The 16,559-nt window shown below is 37.5% G+C and overlaps 1 protein-coding gene and 1 non-coding gene across 2 annotated transcripts; both read left to right on the top strand.

Moving 5' to 3' along the window:
• The first annotated feature begins 9,722 nt into the window (after positions 1-9,722).
• Positions 9,723-11,177, top strand: LOC141665575 (ABC transporter F family member 1-like). The gene is made up of 4 exons (XM_074471559.1): positions 9,723-9,779; positions 10,544-10,603; positions 10,702-10,905; positions 11,079-11,177. Exons 1-4 carry the CDS (start codon positions 9,723-9,725, stop codon positions 11,175-11,177), a joined length of 420 nt encoding a protein of 139 aa, XP_074327660.1.
• A 1,366-nt stretch (positions 11,178-12,543) lies between these two features.
• LOC141670255 (small nucleolar RNA R71) lies at positions 12,544-12,650 on the top strand. Its single transcript, XR_012554494.1, has one exon. It is a non-coding gene; the product is annotated as a small nucleolar RNA R71 (small nucleolar RNA).
• The last annotated feature ends 3,909 nt before the right edge of the window (positions 12,651-16,559 follow it).

Genomic DNA, 16,559 nt, shown 5'->3' with positions numbered 1-16,559 from the left:
TTTGTGAAATCATTAAGTACACAACATATGCACAACACAAATTGAGGTTGTTTATAACTAAGAATTAAACTAGAAATTATAACTAAGAGAATAAGATTAGTTGAATTAATATATATGACAAACATGGGATTCTAACTTCATTAAATACTTCATTCAATAGGTTTATTGTTCTCAACCTTAGCATGTAATGGTGATGACACTAATCAGACAACACGAAACTGATAAACGCCAACTTTCGTTGTACGAGTACAACGAATTATATTGAGACCCTATATGTCTATAGAATTTGATAACATAACGGTTTAAGCACAAGTTATCTATCTTGATTATATAGGGCAAGTAAGATGGTTAAAATTACCTACGAATCATGCATAATGAATAAATGAACCTATGCTAGCATGGCAAGTTCTAAATCCTTAAGTTCACTTTCGCTACATTAAGAATTAACACACTATCTTATAAGTTCGCGATGCTCATAAGACGAATACGCACAACCAATACTAGGTTATCATACAATCACCACACACTAAGGCATCGAAATAATTTAACTTAAGAAATCCATAAATAAATCCGTTAGAACCCCACGATAACGATTAGCCCATAATCGGACTCATCATCAATGTGGGTTCCGATGAAAGCATGGTATAAAAAATGTAGTCTTTAGAACGAATAAATAAAACCAAGTACAAAACAAGATTAAGGTTCACAAATAAGAAAACTAGCATCCAAGTTACAACTTAAAACAAAGATTCACAAGTAAAAACAAGACCTTCTTCATCTTCGTTGAATCATGCTAATACGGTCTTCTTATGGCTCTCCTTGATATGTCTCTGGCTTGATATCTTATTAAAAATGACCTAGAGTTGTTTATATAGCAGCCCTAATTAGCAAAGAATTCTTCCAATTCGAACTAGAGTAGAATCAGAATTCTGCATCCCGACCTGGCGCGGGCGCGCGCTTGATCAGCGCGGGCGCGCTGGCTTTCTGAACTTCGGGCGCGGGCGCGCGCTTGATCAGCGCGGGCGCGCTGGGCTTCTGCCAGAACTTGAATTCTTATTTTTCTTGTAGATTTGAGCCGGCTTTTCATGAGATTTTATTCCAACGCCACCTTGACACCAAATTAGCACCAAAACGATGCTAATTCACCTGATTACCTAGATAATGCCTGAAATGCAAAAATACTCAAAAACACGTTAAAACACTTAACAACTTGAGTACAAACACATCAATTCAAAGCTTTACGGAGCGTAATAAAGTGTCATAAATTCCACTCAACATACCCCAAACTTGAATCAATGCTTGTCCTCAAGCATAAACAGACTCAAAGAACAAGAAATAAAAATGCATGAATGCAACTAAATGAATGCAACGATCCCAATAGAATAACTAAACCAATCAACCAGCAACACCTCGGCAAATGCAGTTATTCGCATAAAGATCAATCAAATCTCACAAATCAATCTACAACCAGAGATGTGAGTGTGTGCAACTGCTTACAGATATACTATCGCAACTAGATCGACAATCATGACTCACTACTTATCAAAATAATCACAAGTTTATAAATAGAATAAAGCTAGACTCAAAATAACTTATAACACTTCAATTCTTATAAAAGAGTTTAACATGGATTCACGCTTTTATTCACCACAAAACAACACAAGTATGCTTATTTGATCGTGCAATGGGTGAGGTCCACAAAAGACTTATATCATTGTACCAATGTAGCGAGCATTAGGTTAGCGAATCCTAGACTATAAAAGCCTTAGGTCACTAGGCACCAAGTCCCCTAAGAACTTAATAACTCGAGTACTAAAGAGCCCACTCGTGATCAATTATACATAACAATATCGGAGTTTCGCTCCATCTCATTCAACCCTAGACTACTCATAAAAATATGAGCGGGCTACTAGCCATTTGACACCTAGCCACACAACTAGCAATGAAATCCGATTTTCTCCAATTTTTTTTTAAATATCCATGTCTTTTATTATTAAGAGAATATCCTAAATTCAAAATATAAACAAGCGATTAAACCTTGACAAAGTAGCAAACCATGATCATGATCTAGCACCCTAGCAACCTATAAGACTTAGTGAAATACAATTGTCTCTAGCATGTAAATTAATTTGACAAGTCTCAGCATCACTAAATACGACATCACTACACTAGCATCAATATCACCAATTTATCGGAAAAATCATCTAAGGGGTCATGTTATAATGCAAATGCATGAAAACTATATGAACAAAATATCATAAAAACTACCAAAAAAAACTACATGGTGAAATATGTATATGCACTATATGCTATCATGAATATGCAACTATATGTGACTCACACATAAACATATTCCTTCAACTACTACCCCCAAACTTAAAATATTCACTGTGCTCAGTGAAGGTAATAGTAAGGAATTCGGGCATACCTACTACGAATCAGAATCCTCACCCTCAACAGGTGGAGTACCAGGTGTGTCAGGAGGCAGATACACGGAGTCCTCATCAAATACCTGGCCACTGGATGTCAACCCTAGTGGCTCTAAATGCAGTCCCAAGTGCCTGGGTGAGATCGTGTGTAAACCGACTATGGATGTCGTGCATCACATCCATCCTCCTAGCTAGACGCCTATACTGTGTCGAACTCAAACCAGCTCCAAAAATTTCTCCTGCTGCCTTCTGCTGCTGATGCTGCGACGAACCAGCCTACTCTCCTAATTGAGCTCTCCAAGCTGCTCGACGGGCATGCTGAGAACCTTCCGCAATAGCCTGATCCATGGGCACACCACCTGGCAGATGATCATATGAATACCCAAGCCTCCTAGGATTGGGCTTCCCTCCATACCACTCCTGCATGCTCAACGGTATAGAACTGTAGATAGGAACACCGGGAAGTTAAAGCTGCTCATGTGCGGGCCAATGAACACCAACTTCCACGCACAACTTCGTCACTACGGACGCATACGGAATAGCACCTGTAGTACCTCCTCTCAAGAATCTCAAAATCTCCTGATATATCACCATCCCCAAATCAATGTAATCACCCTGAAGAATCCCCCATAGCAGACGAGCATGCTCCACAGTAATCTCATGTACATGCGAAGATGGCACGATGTTAGCACAAATAAACGAGTTCCAAGCCCGTGCAAACCTGTTCATGCACGACGTAGGGAATGTGGGGTAATCAGTAGTGCCCCTCTTGAACTTCTAATGAGTTTCAGGCACACACAAAGTCGCAATAATCAGATCCAAGTTGAAGTCCTCAGGAGTCTTATCGTTCCAAGTGTCCTGACCCACCTTCCTCGCGGGCTGCTCAATCACCATCCTGATAGCCTCTGTAGTTACTCCACAGTCCTCCCTCGAACCACCGTGAAGCCATTCTTCTCCGCCTTAGTGTTAGTATAGAACTCCCACACAACACTCATGGGCACAACAACGGGAGCCTCACAAAAAGGAACCCACCCCATCTCAAGAATCATATCCAACAGCTTACCATCCTTCCCTGATGGCAGAAAACCTTGCTACTTAGCAATAGGCTTCGAGAGAAGCCTCGTGTACTCCTCTTCAGCCTCCAGAGTAGAAAACCTTGGCCTCACACCACCCCAGATGAAGAATCGGTGGTACTGCTGCTAACTTGTGTTCTTTGCCTCTTCGGTGCCATTGGGATTGAATGAGAGAGAATAAAAGTTAAGTGTTTGAGAGAGATTTGGGTTTGAGAATTTATGATGTGGTGGAGAAGTTTATGTATTAGTGTATGTATTTATAGGTGGAGAGGTGAAAATTCGATAAGGAATAGAAGCGGGAATTGATTACGGGAATCATGGTAATAACGTGTTTGATTTGGAGAGGGAATTATGGGATGTGAAAGAGTAAAAACGGGTTGGAATTGATTTTTGAGTAAAAATCCCGATTTTCTCTTCATTCTTCTATTTTTAATTTTTTTTTTCGAACAGGGACCCAACGCGGGGGCGCGCTTGGACAATGCGGGAGCGCTCACTTTCTGGAAAAACCGGCGCGGGAAGGCGCTATATCGGCACGGGTGCGCTTACCTTTGGGAAAAACAGCGCGATCGCGCGCTAAATCAGAGCGGGCGCGCTTGATCACTGGAGTTGGCCCTGAATTTTATTACTTTTTCTGAGTTTTTTGTGTTTTTCTCCTTTCTTCTTGCTTCCTCTATCTTCTAATGTACAACAAACTTGGGTTGCCTCCCAAGAAGCGCTTCTTTTACGTCGCTAGCTCGACGTAGAACCTTGAGCTCAAATGGACAATAGAACGGCACTAACCACCTCGCTGTTTGCCATGTCATCATAGTAATACTTCAACCTCTGACCATTTACCTTGAATGCTTGGACCAGATCATCCTCACAAATTTCCACCGCTCCTTGTGGAAACACAGTTTTGATTATGAAGGGCCCTGACCACCTTGACTTCAACTTTCCAGGAAAAAGATGGAGACGAGAGTTGAACAAAAGAACCTGTTGTCCTGACACAAATGATTTGAGCACTAGACCTCGATCGTGCCACCTCTTAACTTTCTCCTTATACATTTTGTTGTTCTTATAAGCTTGAAGTCGAAACTCATCGAGTTCATTCAATTGAAGCATCCTCTTTTTTGCAGCCCCATCCAAGTCAAGATTCAATTTCTTCAAAGCCCAATAAGCCTTATGCTCGAGCTCCACAGGCAAATGACACCCATTACCATAGACCAACTGAAACGACGACATTCCCAATGAAGTCTTATATGCTGTTTTATACGCCCAAACAGCTTCATCAAGCTGCAAAGACCAATCTTTCCTCGATGGACACACCACTTTCTCTAAAATGCGCTTGATCTCTTTGTTAGACACCTCAGCTTGTCCATTTATCTGAGGGTGATAAGCCGTAGCAATGCGATGATTCACATTATACCTTTTCATCATAGCAGTGAACTTGTGATTGCAAAAATGCGACTCCTCATCACTGATTATGACTCTTGGAGTTCCAAACCTTATGAATATCTGCTTGTGGAGATAATTAAGTACCACCTTCATATCGTTCGTTGGAAACGCCTTAACTTCAACCCATTTCAACACGTAATCAATCGCCAACAAGATAAATTGGTTGTTACAAGATGAGACAAATGGCCCCATGAAGTCAGTTCCCCAAACATCGAAGACCTCATACTCTAGAAGCACATTAAGAGACATCTCATTCCTCTTAGACATATTACCCACACAGCCACACGTTGACATTGATCACATTTCAAAACGAACTGGTGAGCATCTTTAAACAATGTCGGCAAAAAAAACCTGCTTAAAGAACACGAGCTGCTGTCTTTTCTCCACCATAATATCCTCCATAAGCTGTTGAGTGGCAATCTCGCAAGATCCCTGTTTCGCTGTAAGGAATACATATCCTGATGATTTGGTCAGCTCCTTGTCAAAAAAGAAACGGCTCATCCCGCATATACCACTTCACTTCATGTAGAAACTTCTTCCTTTGAGCATAAGATAAGTTGGGAGGCATGATATTACTCACAAGGTAGTTCACAATGTCTGCAAACCACAGTTCTTCTTCTTGCACTCCAAACAGCTGCTCATCGGGAAATGGCTCATTTATCAATATCTTATCCAATGAAGTAGCATTAGGATTCTCTAAACGCGAGAGATGATCAACGACTTGATTTTTAGTTTCCTTTATGTCCTTGATCTCTAGTTCAAATTCTTGAAGCAAAGGAACCGATCTAATCAATCTAGGCTTCGAGTCCTTCTTTGAGATGAGATATCGAATTACAGCATGATCAGTGAAAACTATCACCTTAGTCCCAAGTGGATAAGATCGAAATTTCTCAAAACTATAGACAATAACCAAAGTTCTTTCTCCGTAGTAGTATAATTCAGTTGAGCACCATTTAGGGTCTTACTAGCATAGTAGTCCACATGAAATATATTGTTCTTCCTCTTTCCAAGAACTGCTCTAACTGCATAGTCACTTGCATCACACATCATCTCAAAAGGTTCATTCCAATCAGGTGTAGTTATAATTGGTACCGTGATTAAACTTTAATTCAAAGTCTCAAAAGCTACAAGGCACTCGTCATAACACTTGAAAGGGATATCTTTCTCTAGCAAACTATACAATGGCTTTGAAATCTTAGAGTAGTCTTTGATGAACCGCCTATAGAAACCCGCATGACCAAGAAAATTGTGAATTCCCTTAACAGAAATAGTGGAGGAAGATTCTCAATGACCCCCACCTTGGCCTTGTCCACCTCAAGGCCTTTACTAGAAACCTTGTGCCCGAGAATAATGCCCTGTCATACCATAAAGTGACATTTCTCCCAATTGAGAACCAGGTTGGTCTCAACACACCTCTTGAGAATGTGTCCAAGATTTTGCAAACATTCATCAAAAGAATCGCCAAATACAGAGAAGTCGTCCATGAACACCTCTACAATCGGGCCAATCATATCAGAAAAATGGCCATCATACACCTCTAAAATGTGGTTAGTGCACCACACAGACCAAAAGAAACTCATTTGAAGGTGAAAGTACCAAATGGACAAGTGAAGGTAGTCTTTTCCTGATCTTCTGGAGCGATACAAATCTGATTGTAACCTGAATAACCATCCAGAAGGCAGTAGTACTCATGACCAGCCAATCTTTCAAGCATCTGATCAATTAAGGGCAAAGGGAAGTGATCCTTCCTAGTGGCTTTGTTCAGCTTCCTGTAGTCCATGCAAACTCTCCACCACGTGACTGTTCTAGTAGGAATAAGCTCATTCTTCTCATTTGCTACCACAGTAATTCCACCTTTCTTTGGCACATATTGAACCAGGCTTACCCATGAACTGTTAGAAATAGGGTAGATGATTCCTACATCTAGCCACTTAAGAATTTCCTTCTTCACTACTTCCTTCATGATTGGATTAAGTCATCTTTGCTGCTCGACCGTAGGCTTGCTACCTTCCTCTAGCAGAATTTTATACATGCAGTAAGAAGGGCCGATTCCCTTGATATCTGCTATAGTCCAACCAATTGTCGATTTGAACTCTCTCAGAATCCTCATAAGCTTCTACTCATCACTACCTGAAAGGTCAGATGCAATAATAACAGGAAAAGTAGATGCATCACCTAAAAACGCATACCTCAAATGCTCGGGTAAAGGCTTAAGCTCAAGAGTGGGAGCTTCCTCAATAGATGGCTTGAGGCATTTAGGAGCTTTGTTTAATTCCTTTATTCCAAGAGATTCAAAAGGCATATCAATCTTCCTCTTCAGAGGAGAAGCATTCAAATATTGCAATTGTTCTTCACCTTCGTCATCTAAACTATCTGAATTTTCGAATAAGGCTTTTTCTAAGGCATCAGACCTTAGCAATTGATCAAGTTATGAAGTAACCACAGAATCGACCAACTCCACCTTTAAGTACTCCTCATTTTCCGTAGAAAATTTCATAGCATTGAACACATTAAAAGTTACATCCTGATCCAGCACTCGCATTGTAAGCTCACCCTTTTGCACATCTATCAAGGTTCGACCAGTTGCCAAGAAAGGTTTTCCCAAGATTATGGGAATCTTCTTATCCTCCTCCAAATTAATAATTACAAAATCAGTAGGATAGATGAGTTTATCACGGATATGTAATAGAACGGTCGGCTAACTACAAGGTCATATAAGTTGGTTTTGGATCAGGTAAGTCCAACTGCTTGAAAAATTGACAAGGGCATTAGATTAATGCTAGCTCCCAAGTCACATAAGCATCTGTCAAAAGACACTTTTCCAATAGTACACGAAATAGTAAAGCTTCCTGGATCTTTAAGCTTCGGAGGCAACTCCTGTTGCAGTACAGCACTGCATTCTTCCATAAGAGCGACTGTCTCTAAATTATCTAGCTTCACTTTCCGAGAGAGAATACCTTTTATAAACTTTGCATAACTAGGCATCTGCTCAAGAGCCTCAAAGGTATGTTGATACGAAGTTTCTTGAATACCTCTCGAAACTTCTCAAATTGCTTGTCCAGCTTTTTCTTCTACAGCCAATTAGGAAAAGGCGGTGGAGGATAGATCTGTTTCTCCCCTGTATTACCCTCAGGAGGAGTGTGCTCAACAGTAGTCTTCCTTGGTTCCACTTCAACTCCTGCTACTCAACTTCTTTCTCAGCCCCAGCTTCTTCAGTCAACGCTTGAGTTTGTTCGGAATCCACAACCTTTCCAGACCACAAAATGATTGCCTTTACCTGCTCCTTAGCTTCCCTCTTTCCTGGCACTTCTGTGTCACTAGGTAGTGTATTAGGCTGACGATTTAGCAAGGCATTGGCAATTTGCCCAATTTGATTTTCCAAGGTCTTGATAGAAATAGCTTGAATCTTGCACATAAGCTTCAACTCCTCTAGTTCAGATTTTTCATTAGTTTGTTGCAGCTTGAATTGCTGTCTTGGTGCATATTGCGTTTGCTGAAAACCAGGGGGTTTGTACTGCTTAGCTGGATACTGCTGATAAGGCTGTTGAACCACATTCTGAGCATTGCTCAAACTGAAATTAGGATGATTGCGGTTGTTGGGATGATAAGTGGTTGGCACGGGTTGCTGCGAACGTTGAAAGTTGCTCACGAACTGAGCTGATTCACTAGAAATTGTACACTGATCACTCTCATGGGCACCAGCGCAAAGCTCACAGACACTAGTGATTTGATTAACCCCATAATTATCCAAAGTGCCCACCTTCATCATCAAAGCCTTAAGTTGGGCAGCTATAGTAGTTGCTGCATCCAACTCCAGAATTCCTGCTACCACTACGCCATAAGTGGGCTACCGTAATGCAAGTGTTACAAGCAGCGTTACATTAGCTAAGAAATTTTTGTCCTATTGTAACACCTCTCAATTAGTGTTACAATAGCTACAACAATAGTGTTACAGAGAATTGTTGGTTTTGCACGACATGTAACACTAGCACTTGGTGTTACATTAGTTATTTTTTTATTTTTAAAAAATATTAAAATAAAAATATTATCATAAATTAGTTTTAAAATTATATTCTGGTTTATTAGTGAATAAGGAATGTAATATATAATATAATATAATTTATAAAAGTAAATTGTACATAAATACAGAAATTAGTTTTTTTGTCTTTTATTCAATTAGTGTTACTTTTTTATATTTAAAAAATATTAAATTAAAAATATTATTATGAATTAGTATTAAAATTATATTTCAGTTTATCAGTGAATAAAAATGTAATATATAATATTATATAATTTATAAAAGTAAATTGTACATAAATACAGAAGTTAGTTTTTTTGTCTTTTATTTAATAAATCATACTTTAATATTTAAAATTTAAAAAGTAAAATAAAAAAAATAAAAAATTAGAACACAGTTTTATAGGTGAAAAAATGGGCGGTATTTTTCCCACCAAATGAAAAAGACTCGGGCCAGACCACTTACAAAACACGCTCAGTCAAACAGACTCTCTCACATCTCTCTCTCAGCTCTATGTGAAAACATTCTCTCTAGTTTTAGGAATGAATCGAAGATCAAATTAAAGATTTGATATTTGATAACACAATTATATGGCTCTAATTCAAAGGTTGCTACTAACTTTTCAGTTTATATGATTTTGCAGGGTGTGTAGGATTTCAAATTGGGGCTTTAATTCTTTTTGTCTGATTAACCGATAAATATGTACGTATTTTCCAACCCTAACTTATCCTGAGTGATTCTTCGCAGCATCTGCTTATGTTTGTTTTGATGGATAGCTCTTCTTCTTCTGTTGCCTCTAAGTTTTCCGGCGATGTTGCTCTCTTGGTAATTGATTTTGTTGTTATTTGAGTAATTTTATTTCATCTTGGTGCCTAGTTTTAATTAATTATTTTGTGATGAAAGATATAAAAAAGATGACTGGACATAGAGTGTCCTGTTGTTTAAGACTTATACTGTGTGAAATAACTTGCAGAATTCTTGCTCTTTCGTGTCATGAATTATTTCCTGATAATTGAGGTCCTCAAGGTTTGAGCAAGGCATCTTTTCTCAACCATGGTCAGTATAGATGAAATCTACAGGTTTTCTATAGCCTTTCCCACCCAAAATGAACTTCTGAATTTAGTAGGGTGGATGTAAATTATGGGTCTGATTGTTGATCCCTGTTATCATGATAAGTTGAGACATAACACTAATTCATGTCCTCTTTTCTTTGACTTGGTAATTTCATTTTAAAGTCTAAAATTTGCACCTTGTTCTTCATATTCCGATTATATTTCTTTGATCAATTTTGTTAGATGACTTGTAAGAATTTCTATAATTTTCTGAAAGCTTAAAGAATAGTATGTTGTTGGGAGTAGTCTCAATTTTTCAGTTAATATTTTTATACTTGTTATTTTTCATTATTGTATAAGTGAGAAAGCACTTGTTCAGAGTGTGACCTTGATTGTGCGGCTCTTCAAAAATTGCATTTGATGAAAATATGTAAATCCTTTTTTACCAATATGCATCTTAAGTTTGGTCGTCATCCTGAATGATTTATATGAATATATTTGATTGGTTATTAGCTGATCTTTGTTGGTGATTTGCAGATAGAGTCTCTGTCTCTTACCTTTCACGGACATGATCCCATTGTCGATTCTGAGTGGCAGGTTTGTGTTTTCCCCTGTTACTATGCAACTCTTAATTAATGTGGCTATATGCAACTCATATCTGCACACTCAGGCATCTTATAATTTGTAGGTGGTAGGACTTTCTTGGATTGAATGGTTGTGGAAAATCTACTCTCCTTACTGCTATTAGGCGTCGAGAGATTCCAATACCAGAACACATGGATATCTTTCATCTCATAAAGGAGATTGAAGCTTCTGATATGTCTTCACTGGAGGCTGTGATAAATTACGATGAGGAAAGGATGCAATTGGAAAAAGAAGTTGAAGTTTTGGATGGTCAGGTCTGTTTTCTATTCAGAAGTATCAGTGTTTTATAATAATCTCTTTGGGTGCTTCGTGTCAAAGACTGTTCAGATCTGTAAGTACATCTCATCTTTTCATGAACTCGAGTTAATTGTTTTCAATCTCTCCAAAAATCAAACTTGATTATATATCTGATATTTCTTTTATACAGAATTCTCCTATGCTAGAGCCTACAAAACGGTATTTGAAACTAAGATCATTGGGTGCTCCAGCAGTTCTTCTCTCTTTAGCCATGCAAGGAGTTTTTTGAGGATTTAGGGATACTAAAACTCCCCTATATGGCACATGTATTATTACACTAGTTATACTTGAGCAAGGATAACATCTATGCACAGAACCTACTAAGCCCATACTTAATGTTTGAAACAGTTGTTGGAGATCTAGCAAATGTTGTTTTGGACCCCGTGCTTATATTTGTTTTCCATATGGGAGTTAGTGGCGCAGCAATTCCTCATATGCTATCTCAGTAAGTTCAGTAAAAGGCAACTGAATTGAAAAACTTGCTCTGTTATTCCCTTCTACAAATTGGTTATCTTTTACCGAACTCCTAATGCTGTAAAACAGCTGCCTTACATGTAACAATTCATTTTAGGTATCTACTTAGGGAAGTGATAAGCTTTAGAGGCCTGTAATATGGTTCCAAGTGTTTCGTGATTGAAATATGCACGCTGACAAGTATGTGCATTTAGTCTGACCACTTTCTAACCTACTAAGTATGCGTAATTAGTCTAATTACTCCCTAACCTACTTTGATCTATTTTTGTTATGAATCAGATTTATACCGAGGATAAAAATTTATAAGAAAAGGTGGTGAAACAGAGAAAATGATTATTGGGAGAAGTAAAATCCAAGAATGTGTTATAGGAAGAAGGGGATCAACATAGCTGCAAAGTATTAATAACCTTCGTTATATTTTGGATATGCTTGGAGTATGGTTAATTGATCGATTATATTGTTCTAATTTTATGTGGTGTTTATGACATTTTGGATATGTATTGTAGATTTTAAACAGAACATGTATTTCAAATTTTAAAATTAAATGTTACATATGCCTATTATAGTGTAATGTATAATTTAATTTAGTGTTAGATTATAAATGCTACAATTACTTAATTAGAAAGATTGGTGTTACAATTGATAGAACAGACTGTTACAATATGTTATATGGGACCCACAGGCGGTCCCACTTATACAATCTTGATCAAGCTATTGTATCACTCATGTTGCATTACATTTGGGCCTGTTAGTGTTACAGTAGGTGCCAATTGTATTTCCTCTCTGTTATAATAGATCAGTAAAGTGTTACATTAGGGTGTCTATTGTAATGCTCGTATACATAACGCCTCCTGGTGTTACAATAGACCTATTGTAACGCTTTTAGGGCCTATTGTAACACCATTTAGCATTACAATAGCCCACTTATGGCATAGTGTACTTCTCCCCGAGTCAGTCTTTGGGAAGGATTCTGGTATTCATTAGCAGCCATCAGTTCAATTAATTCATAAGCTTCATGGTAGCTCTTAGCCCACAAGGCTCCTCCTGATGCTGCATCAAGTATAGGTCTAGAAGTAGCACCCAATCCATTATAGAAACAGTTAATAATCATCCAATCAGGCATGCCATGGTGTGGGCACTTCCTTAGCATCTACTTATATCAATCCCAAGCCTCACACAGAGATTCTCCAGTTTGTTGAGCAAACTGAGTAAGAGCATTCCTGATTGCAGCAGTCTTCGCCATAAGGAAGAATTTAGTGAGAAACGTTTGAGCAAGATCTTCTTAAGTGGTGGTAGACCCTGCTGGTAGAGAATGTAACCAGCACTTAGTTTTGTCTCTAAGAGAGAATGGGAAGAGTCGCAGCTTGATAGCATCTTCAGTTACATAATTGAACTTGAATGTGTCGCAGATCTTGATGAAATCCCTGATGTACATGTTGAGGTCTCCAGTATTAGAACTCCCAAACTGAACTGAGTTCCGTATCATCTGAATCGTGCTTGACTTGATCACAAAAGTGTTAGCCCTGATGGCTGGCCTGATGATGCTTGACTGAATGTCATTAATCCTAGGCTGAGAATAGTCCATCAAAGCCTTAGGGTTTTCTGCTTGATCACCCATCTCTACTAAAGCTGGTTCCTCGACTTTCTCTTCTTCTTCTACCTTCTTTTCTTCCTCAAAAACTTCCCTATGAACCACCACAAGTTCTTCCTCGACTTTATCCAGAGTTCTTATATGAGTACGCAAACGCGTATGCATACACCCTCGCTAGAGTACCTGAAATAAGACAAGGAAACAAATAAGTAACAATGTCCGAGTCAATGAACTTTAATGACCACTGATGGAAAGCACATAAACTATAAATTAACACTATAGTCCCCGGAAGTGGCACCAAAAACTTGTTAGTCGCTAAACACGCGCTAATAATACACGCAAGTATACGAATTCGTAAGTAGTATATAATCTTTTCTAGTTCGTTCCCACATAGACTGGCTTTGGTTAACTAATTAATTAATGCACTTAAGCAACAATGTATGATTATTGTTCAATGCTAATACGATAACAAATTGAGGTTGTTTATAACTAAGAATTGAACTAACAATTATAACTAAGAGAACAAGATTAGTTGAATTAATATATATGACAAATATGACTTCAATAAATACTTCATTCAATAGCCTTATTGTTCTCAACCTTTGCATGTAATGGTGATAACACTAATCAGATAATACGAAACTGATAAATGCCAACTTTCGTTGTACGAGTACCATACTAGCAGAGATCTACAAAAGAGATAAAAACTGAATAGACATAAATTATATTGAGACCCTATATGTTTATAGAATATGACAACATAACGGTTTAAGCACAAGTTATCTATCTTGATTACATAGGGCAAGTAAGATGGTTAAAATTATCTACGAATCATGCATAACGAATACATGAACCTATGCTAGCATGGCAAGTTCTAAATCCTTAAGTTCACTTTTACTACATTTAGAATTAACACACTATCTTATAAGTTCCCGACCCTCATAAGACGAATATGCACAACCAATACTAGGTTATCATACAATCACCATACACTAAGGTATCGAAACAATTTAACTAAAGAAATCCATAAATAAATCCGTTAGAACCCCATGATAACGATTAGCCCATAATCGGACTCATCATCAATGTGGGTTCCGATGAAAACATGGTATAACAAACGTAGCGTTTAGAACGAATAAACAAAACCAAGTAAAAAACAAGATTAAGGTTCACAAATAAAAAAACTAGCATCCAAGTTACAACTTAAAACAAAGATACACAAGTAAAAACAAGATATTCTTCGTCTTTGTTGAATCGTGCTAATACGGTCTTCTTATGGCTCTCCTTGATATGTCTCTCGCTTGATATCTTATTAAAAACGACCTAGAGTTGTTTATATAGCAGCCCTAATCAGTAGAGAAGTCTTCCAATTCGAACTAGAGTAGAATCAGAATTCTGCATCCCGACCTGGCGTGGGCGCGCGCTTGATCAGCGCGGGAGCGCGGGCTTTTTGAACTTCGGGCGCGGCCGCGCGCTTGATCAGCTCGGGCACGCTGGGCTTCTTCCAGAACTTGACTTCTTCATTTTTCTTGTAGATTTGAGCCGGCTCTCCACGAGCTTTTATTCCAACGCCAACTTGACACCAAATTAGCACCAAAACAATGCTAATTAACCTGATTACCTAGATAATGCCTGAAATTCAAAAACACTCGAAAACAGGTTAAAACACTTAAGAACTTGAGTACAAATGCATCAATTCAAAGCTTTACGGAGTATAATAAAGTGTCATAAATGCTATTCAACAAAAAGTCAAAAATGGGAAAATGCTCGGAATAATCAAATTGGGTTAGGAAGGAGTTTTCCCGAGACTTCCGGGTTGTAAAAACGCAAAAATGGTTGAAGTCGGACGATTCTCGTTTATACAAAATAACTTATAATTACTCATAAAAATGATTTATTAAATCCATAAATCATTTATAAAATCATATAGTAATATATAAATTAATAGAAAAAATATTAATATTATCTATACTTTAATTTGGATATATAAAAATTGAAATACTTAAATCTTACCACATTTAAATATCCAAACACAAATACCAATTAACAGATAATTCACCAAAATTCACATAATAATTACAGAATATTTATTTATTGATACAAATAATTAGACGATATATCCCGGATATTACATCCTCCTCCTTTAAAAGATTTATGTCCTCAGAATCACTTAAGCAATAACTAAGGGTAATATTTCACGCATAACACTTTTTAACTCCCAAATTGACTTTTCAACCCTTGGGTTTCTCCACAATACTTTTATTTAGCTTTACAACTTTATTCCTTAACACTTTCTCTCTATTTTCTATGATCTCTATTGGATTCTCAACATAGGAAAACTATGCCTGAAGTTCTATCGGCTCATATTCTATCGCATGCCTTGAATTATGGATTATACTTTTTAAACATTGTCACATAAAAAACATTTTAAATATGTTCCATATGCGGGGGTAACGCCAATTTGTATGCTACCTTACCGACACATTTTAAAATTTTAAAAGGTCCAATGTATCTAGGACTCAGCTTTCCTTTCTTTCCGATCCTGGATGATACCTTTCACGGTGATACTTTTAACAATACTAAATCTTCTTCTTCAAACTCCATATTCTTTCTAGCTTGATCTGCATATTTCCTTTGATGATCCTATGCTGCACTTAACCTTTTCTATATAATCTCGACAATCTAATGTACAAACTCTAGTCTAAGTATCTCACGTTTTCCAACTTCATCTTAATTTCTTCTAAAACAAATGGCATTAACACATCGCATATCTTCAATTGTCAGGATCGTTATTTCACTTTGGCTGTCAGTCTGTGGGTGATAAGTTGTACTCATATTCAACTTAGTTCCTCAAACATTCTTGAAAACTTTTCTCAAACCTTGAATTAAATCTTGAATCTTGGTCAAATACAATAGAAACGGGAACTTCATGACTAACTACTATCTCCTTTAATTTCATGTGAACCAACTTTTCCAATGAAAATCTTCCATTAATAGGTAAAAATGAGCTAACTTAATTAGTTTGTCCACTATAAGCCAAATGGCGTCGTGGTTCGCTTTCGTTCTTTCGTTCTTGGTAATTAGACTATAAAATCCCGAGCAATAAGCTCCCATTTCCATTCTGCATTTCTAACGGTTGCAATAATGGTCTTTGATATTTTGCTTTAATTCTTTGATATTCCTAACACATAATAATCCATTCTAAAATTTTCTTTTTTATATCTGGCCACCAATGTAACAACCCAAATTTGGGGTCAAGATTTGGTGTCACTAAACAATCTTTACATAAAATAAAAGAATATTCAATTAACCCCTTGAATCCGGATCGTTTACAGGTTATGGTATGAAACAAGAATCTAACCCCTTACAACTCATAATAACTAAAATACAAGTGTTAATACCTTTGAACTAATGCTCTTGTCACATTCTTCTAACACCTTCAACCTCTCGCAGCGGAAATTTCTCTAACTCCTGCTGTCTATCAAAGCTATTCACTTTTATCTTTATCTGTTTCTGGCAGAAATAAGAATTTACAGAGCAAGAGTG

The sequence above is a fragment of the Apium graveolens genome, chromosome 6, assembly GCF_009905375.1.
Source record: "Apium graveolens cultivar Ventura chromosome 6, ASM990537v1, whole genome shotgun sequence".
Lineage (NCBI taxonomy): Eukaryota > Viridiplantae > Streptophyta > Magnoliopsida > Apiales > Apiaceae > Apium > Apium graveolens.
This window is presented reverse-complemented; position numbering and strand designations above follow the sequence as displayed.

Coding starts and splice junctions, on each gene's coding strand:
- LOC141665575 (XM_074471559.1), top strand. CDS start 9,723: ATGGATAGCTCTTCTTCTTCTGTTGCCTCTAAGTTTTCCGGCGATGTT. Junction 10,604..10,701: donor TTGTCGATTCTGAGTGGCAG/GTTTGTGTTTTC, acceptor TGTAGGTGGTAG/GACTTTCTTGGATTGAATGG. Junction 10,906..11,078: donor TTGAAGTTTTGGATGGTCAG/GTCTGTTTTCTA, acceptor TCTTTTATACAG/AATTCTCCTATGCTAGAGCC.